At 35.1% G+C, this 6,862-nt stretch overlaps 2 protein-coding genes and 1 pseudogene across 2 annotated transcripts; 1 reads left to right on the plus strand and 2 right to left on the minus strand.

Annotated features, from left to right (window-relative positions):
* The first annotated feature begins 18 nt into the window (after positions 1 to 18).
* Positions 19 to 1,165, plus strand: LOC128293285 (uncharacterized). The gene is made up of 4 exons (XM_053029072.1): positions 19 to 209; positions 290 to 382; positions 460 to 561; positions 720 to 1,165. Exons 3-4 carry the CDS (start codon positions 535 to 537, stop codon positions 1,062 to 1,064), a joined length of 372 nt encoding a protein of 123 aa, XP_052885032.1. The 5' UTR covers positions 19 to 209; positions 290 to 382; positions 460 to 534; the 3' UTR covers positions 1,065 to 1,165.
* A 2,042-nt stretch (positions 1,166 to 3,207) lies between these two features.
* LOC108487951 (receptor-like protein 9DC3) lies at positions 3,208 to 4,126 on the minus strand (annotated as a pseudogene).
* A 415-nt stretch (positions 4,127 to 4,541) lies between these two features.
* On the minus strand, positions 4,542 to 6,662 carry LOC108487950 (receptor-like protein 7). The gene is made up of 3 exons (XM_017792282.1): positions 5,896 to 6,662; positions 5,418 to 5,781; positions 4,542 to 5,321 (listed from the first exon to the last, which is right to left on the minus strand). Exons 1-3 carry the CDS (start codon positions 6,660 to 6,662, stop codon positions 4,542 to 4,544), a joined length of 1,911 nt encoding a protein of 636 aa, XP_017647771.1.
* Positions 6,663 to 6,862: the final 200 nt, after the last annotated feature.

Raw genomic sequence — 6,862 nt, forward strand, 5'->3', positions numbered from 1 at the left:
TTTTTTAGGACAGGTTTGCTTTAGAGGTCTCTGATGCCTATATCAAGAAGGCATTGGGTAAAAAATGGAGAGACAATAAAAGCATTTTGAAAAAAGAATATTTTAAAAAACCCATAAGCCTCGAAAAAAAATTGCAAAATGTCCCACCGGGAATGCTGAGGTACCAATGGGAAGATGCGGTTTGATTTTGGAATTCGAAGAAAGGAGAGGTATTATGTACTTGCAAACTCTTATAAATTTTTTGGTTTATAGTATTTACTATATACGTAATAATAATTTCATTATGTAGGACCGTGAGCGAGTTGGAACAAGCAGCAGGCAAAAACAAAAATTTACACACACGGCAGGGTCGAAAAGTTTTGTTTGTGTAGCTCAGGCCGAGGTACTATGGATTTATTAAATCTATCAAGTATTAATAACTTTTTACCATTAAATAATATTTTTACTACTATATTGTAGGAAGCCTCGTCTGGTCAAAAAGTTGGACGCCTTCAACTTTTTGACATTACGCAAAGGAAAAAAGATGGAACTCCGATGTCATCTGAGGCTGCAGAAATTATGGTATATTTACTTAATAAAAATTGATTCATTATAAATATTTATAATATTTAATTATAATTTTTAATTAAATGCGCTTTTATTAGTGTAATTTAAATAATATTATGTTGTATTCTTTTTTATTGTATATTTCGTTTCTAACTCTTTAACTGATTTATTAGGAGAAACTAAAAGATAAGAAGGCAGAGTATGAAGCGACTGCTTCGACTGATAGTTCTGTTAATTTTGAGGATATTGATAACAGAATTATTAATGAAGTTTTGGGTCCTGAAAGGTATGGTCGGGTTAGATTTCAAGGATCTGGTGTTAACCCGACCCAATATTTTGGATCCACCTCGCACCAATACATGCCTTCCGGGAGTCAAAGTCAAGCTGAAGTTCAGAGGTTAAAAGATCAGATAGTTCAGATACAAGCTAGCACAGATGAGCAAATTTCTCAACTTAGAGTGCAGGCAGCAGCGAGGGAGGTGGAGCAGAACAGGAAATACAATGAACTCCAGCAGTAGCTTCAGTCTATGATGACTATGTTCCACCAATTTCAAAATCCGCCATCATAGACATTTGTTTTCTTGTAACTTTTAACATTATTTTAAGAATATTTTGAATATTCATTTACAATTTATATAATATATTTTTCGTATAATTTTGTATTATTTAAATTTGCGTGTTTTGGTTGGGTTGGATTTCATGGTATATTTGCTGTTTTTTATTGAATTTCTTGCAGGAGGGTTGGATATAGGTGTAAAAATACATATTGCAAAACTGGGCAAATTAACGGCGCTTTTTAAAAAAGCGCCGCTAAAAGTACAGGTCTATAGCGGCGTTTTTTATAAAAGCGCCGCTAATGGTCCTAGTCTTTAACAGCGTTTTTTATAAAAGCGCCGCTAAAGGTCCTGGTCTTTAGCGGCATTTTTTATAAAAGCGCCGCTAAAAGTACAGGTCTATAGCGGCGTTTTTTATAAAAGCGCTGCTAAAGGTCCTGGTCTCTAGCGGCGTTTTCTAAAAAAAAGCCGCTAAAAGTACAGGTCTATAGCGGCGTTTTTTATAAAAGCGCCACTAAAAGTACAGGTCTCTAGCGGCGTTTTTACAAGAACGCCGCTAAAGGTCCTGGTCTTTGGCGGCGTTTTTATAAGAGCGCCGCTAAATGTCCTGGTCTTTAACGGTGCTTTTATAAAAAACGCCGCTAAAGGTCCTTGTCTTTAGCGACATTTTTTGCGGCGCTTGCAAAAAAACGCCGCTAAAAGTCTGTTTTCCTGTAGTGATTCCACACCATTTACAGTATTGACTACATTTACTTGAGGGAGAACAAAGACATGAATGCTGGAAATTTTAACTAGTTTGTACCGTCAATGAAGCTACCTCAATTCCTGTAATTGGATTAATCTCATGGTTGCTGCAATGTTTTGACAGTGTAATCGAATGTTAAATATGTTACTCTGCAATGCCATTGTAAATATTACTGTTAAATTTGTTGATAGATATATAGGTTTGGCACAAAATTAAGAATACACAGGCAGGTTGAACTATTCCATGTATGAACCTCTGCAACATAAATACAAGTTTGTATTTCATTTGAACTCCCTAAACTACTGAGAAATTTAAGATTGATGAGATTATAAAGTAGATTAACTTAGCCTTCTTCCTTAAAATACGTAAAGAATGTGAATTTCTATTCACTTACTATGTATGGCTGTCAAGCAATGTAGAAATTTGCACACAAAAGAACAAAATTTTGCACTTCAATTTGACATAATCACTTGGTCCTTCAATTTTATTTAAAAACAAATCATTTTAACTCTTTATTTAATTTCCTCTTTGAGTTTTTAAATTTGCGTTATTAGATTGTTTAGTATTTTGAGTAACTTTCAATTTTGGAATTTTAGATTTTTTTAAATTTAAATACGAAGTGCTCTTCTTCTTCTCCAAACCCACTATTTTTTATGTTAAATTTCAACTCAAGGTTTTAATTTCAGCTATAAATAAAACATATATTATATTTATAATGATCTACATGAAAAGAAGGAAAAAAAGCAAAGAAAGATAATATGAAGAGCGTATAAATCAATAAAGCAAATGAAAAGCGAGTAGGATTAAAGTGAATAGGTATTTAATATTTTTTTATGAAAGTTCAAAGACTAATTATTTATGAGATTGGATGTGGAAAAATTAGTTAGAAAATTATTTTTTCTCGCACCAATTGATTTTTATATAAATTTTTATTTATTTTAAAATTTTTAAATTTTGTTACAATTATTTTTATGAAAATTTTAAAATATAAAAATACTTTTTGAACTATAATTCAAGGATGAAATTAGCTATTAATCATTTAAATAAATAAAGCATACACATGGATTAATTAGTTAATCCACAAGCAATAATGTTGGACATTTTCATAAGGTAAATAGGCATAACTAGAAAACATGAGAAAAATTACTATTTCAATTAATTTATTTGGGAAAATGAGAAATATTACTAAAAGGCTAGAAATTCATGCATCCTTTAATACGTACCCTTCTACTGTCTGCATTGTTCCATGTTTCAATTCATTACATCATTCCTTCAACTCTGCTATATATTTTTACTTTCTCCATATAACCAGTCCTTTTACTGCTAACTTGTAAAAAAATTATGAAAATACAACAGAGATCATTGAGCCATTTTGTTCTCCTTTCTCCTTTAGTGGGCAGTAGCAAAGATTATGGAGACTAAATTCAAAGTCATGAAAGAAGACATAAACAACACCACCATACAAAATTTTACACTCAAACAAACCATTACAGAGAGTACGAAAAGCAATGAAAGACAGAGGAATTGGTACAATAATAAAGACAGACACATACCAATGCAACCCTTCACCATAGGCAAAACGGTCTGCACAACAAGAAATTGTGACAATACAACACTAATGCTTGAACATCATTTGCAGTAATTAGATCCTTTTTCGTCTATTGCTGCGATTGCCATTCTTTGACTTTCTTCTTCGCCTCTTCTCTTGTTGGTTTTCAACCAAATTCACCAACCATTTCGGCTTACCAGTGTGGAAAACAACATATCCCACGGACATTCCGAACACTACTCCGCATCCATAACCTATCAACACCACTTTCCAACCAAAAGCAATGTTTGATTTTGAGCCATATTTTTCAAGCACATTTGGAGGTGCTTGCTCAATGATGTTACAACCTTTCGAGATCGGAAACCCACACAGTCCCTTATTTCCTTCATATGAATCATTTCGAAATGTGTTGAATTGTTTGCCTTGAGGAATCTAACCGTGGAGTTGATTTTCAGAAACATTTAAGGACGCAAGAGATGTCAGATCTGCCAATCTGTTTGGAATCGTCCCAGACAACCTGTTTGAAGATAGGTCCAACCATTCAAGACTTGTCAAATTCCCTATTGAGGCGGGGATACCACCATTAAGGTTATTATGAGAAAGGTTGAGCCCTTTCAGTAAGTTGAGCTTCCCAATAACCTTTGGAATCTCCCCTTCCAACTGATTGTTTGATAGATCAATGATCATCCACTTGTTGAAAATTTTCACCAATTCCCTATGTTGTCCTTTCATAACAATTCCAATGGAATAGGTATAGAAGACACTATTTTCCTTATCAAACGCCCCATCTCCACCCCCACCCCATGTACGACATTGTACTCCCAATCTTCTCTAGATTTATGATAGCCTTGAAGCTGTTGATATATCTCACTGGTAAGGGTCCAGAAAAATAATTACTTGAGAGGTCAAAAATTTGGATTTCAGAGAAAAAAGGGCTAGACTTAGAGCTATTGACACACAAGGAACCATACATATGATTTGACTTCAATACAAGAACTTGCAGCTGTGGAAGACCTCCCAACCAATGAAGAAATGTATCATTGATCTTGTTGTTACCAAGATCTAGCACTTCCAGACCTTTACAATTAAGGATGGATGGTGTCAAAGGCCCTTCTAACAGATTTCCATTTAAGTTAAAATTACTCGGTCAGCATCCCTTTGCAAATGTTGGAGGAATCATCCCATAAAACTTGTTCTTCTTTAGATTCAAGAATTGCAGGCTGTTGCTCAAATTTCCAAAACATTGCGGAATTGTTCCCCTCAAGTTATTGTGGGACAAATCAAGAATTTTAAGAGCACTGGCATTGCATATTAAAGAAGAGACCTGTCCATTGAAACTATTATTTGAGATCAGAAAGATATTGATCGTCGAAGCTGGAATCGGAAGATTTCCACGGATCAAATTGGAGCTTAAGTCAAGAACTTCAATATTCTTCCATGGAAACTGCTCAACTTCTGTCAAAGAGTTATGGGATACATTTAAATACGACAAAGAGTCATTCCCCACCTCTTGCATCCACTGTGGAATCTTGCCTTCAATTCTGTTGTAAGAGAGGTCTAAGCTATCCAAACTTTTAAGCTCTTTCAAAAATTGGGGGAATTCACTAAGATTGCAAGATGACAATAATAAGCTTATAAGATTAGGCAATGTATGGTTAACAGTAGAAGTGCTATTAGATGTGAAGGATAGGCTGTTATATGAAAGGTCAAGATATTCGAGATTTGGAAGGTTTGAGAACATGCTCAACTCTACGACGCCACTAAGATTATTTGAGGATAAGCTGAGCTTGGTAAGATTGAGAAGTTGGAATATTGAAGATGGAAGAGGACCTTGGAGTTTATTATTGTCTAAACATATCAATTCTGGTGATTTGGATTGGAATTCTTTGATATGCCCACTGAATTGATTTTGAGAGAGGAATATTTCCTTTAAGGAGGGAGCAGTATACAACTATGACGGAAGTGTTCCATTGAGTAAATTATAAGATAAGTATAGTGATATTAGATTAGGAAAAGCTGTTACCTCATCTGGAATGGAACCTTCTAATATATTTCCAGCTATTGTCAAGTCTTCAAGCCGCGTTAGGTTTAGAATTGACGATGGAATTTGTCCACTCAATTGGTCATAGGACAAGTCTAAATGAGTGAGTTGCAAGAGGTTTCTCAATGATCTTGGAATTTGCCCACTCAATTGGTTGTCTGACAAGTCTAAATGAGCGAGTTGCAAGAAGTTCCCCAATGATCTTGGAATTTGTCCACTCAGTTGGTTCTGCGTCAAGTCTAAATGAGTGAGTTGCAAGAGGTTTCCCAATGATCTTGGAATTTGTCCACTCAATTGGTTCCCGCACAAGTCTAAATGAGTGAGTTGCAAGAGGTTCTCCAATAATCTTGGAATTTGTCCACTCAATTAGTTCATCGACAAGTCTAAATGAGTTAGTTGCAAGAGGTTCCCCAATGATCTTGGAATTTGTCCACTCAATTGGTTCTGCTTTAAGTCTAACTGGGTGAGTTGCAAGAGGTTCCCCAATGATATTTGAATTTGTCCACTCAATTGGTTCCCCCACAAGTCCAAATGGTTTGGCAAATCAAAAATGTTTTTTGAGAATTTTCCTTGCAAATCACAACCACCAAGACTGAGAGACCTTAGAGAAGAGGATAGATTCATGAAGACATGAGGATTAATAGAAGACATGTTGATTCCATCCAAAAACAAATGTCTGACCTCGGTTAGGTTGTGAACAAGTCCCTCCACGGCATGTTTGTCAATTGTTAATTGCTCAGAGTCATAAATCCAAGAGAGATCAAGTGAAACCAATTTTGACAGGTGGGAGACTTGGGATGGGACTTCTCCTACAAACCATGTATGAGAAAGGTTGAGATATACTAGACTTTCAAACCGACCAAACTCAGATGGAATTTTGGAAAAATTAAAATCATTGTAGGCAAGGTTGAGTTTTTGAAGGTAAAGAAGAAGGAAGAGTGTGGTATTGGAAGGGAAGTTGCCAAATAGCAAACTGCAGCTCAAGTCAAGGGCAATCACATGAGCATTTAGGTGGTCACAAGTGACCCCATCCCATGAGCAGCAATCTGTACCCTCCTTCCATGAATTTGTCTTGGGATGAGATTTATCGCAATACCAAGAAGCATCATTTGTTATGGAAAAAGAGTTCTTGAACTCGATTAGTGAAGAGCAGGAGTGAGATCCTAAAGAAGAAGCATAACGATGGGGAAAGATTAGGAGTAGGCAGAGAAAAAGATAGGAGGCCATATTATGTTTTTAGAGGAAGATGAAGGATAGGAATGGTATTTATAGGCAACAAATAATACTACAACATTAGTGTTACAGTCTTTTTTTTTTGCTTTTACAATGAAAAGCTATGGATATTAGATTTTCAAAATTTTTGAATTTTTCACAATCATCAACAAACCACCTACTCTTCTTTTTACCAAATATTTTTCATTCTTAAA

The sequence above is a fragment of the Gossypium arboreum genome, chromosome 5, assembly GCF_025698485.1.
Source record: "Gossypium arboreum isolate Shixiya-1 chromosome 5, ASM2569848v2, whole genome shotgun sequence".
In the NCBI taxonomy this organism is placed as follows: domain Eukaryota; kingdom Viridiplantae; phylum Streptophyta; class Magnoliopsida; order Malvales; family Malvaceae; genus Gossypium; species Gossypium arboreum.

Excerpts from the sequence above, each read along its gene's own strand:
- LOC108487950 (XM_017792282.1), bottom strand. The coding sequence starts at position 6,662 with ATGGCCTCCTATCTTTTTCTCTGCCTACTCCTAATCTTTCCCCATCGT. Across the intron at positions 5,782-5,895 it reads AACCTCTTGCAACTCACCCA|ATTATTGGAGAACCTCTTGC; the intron begins GTTAGACTTAAA and ends ACAAATTCCAAG. Across the intron at positions 5,322-5,417 it reads AAGGTTCCATTCCAGATGAG|GAAATATTCCTCTCTCAAAA; the intron begins GTAACAGCTTTT and ends CCCTCCTTAAAG.
- LOC128293285 (XM_053029072.1), top strand. The coding sequence starts at position 535 with ATGTCATCTGAGGCTGCAGAAATTATG. Across the intron at positions 562-719 it reads CTGAGGCTGCAGAAATTATG|GAGAAACTAAAAGATAAGAA; the intron begins GTATATTTACTT and ends CTGATTTATTAG.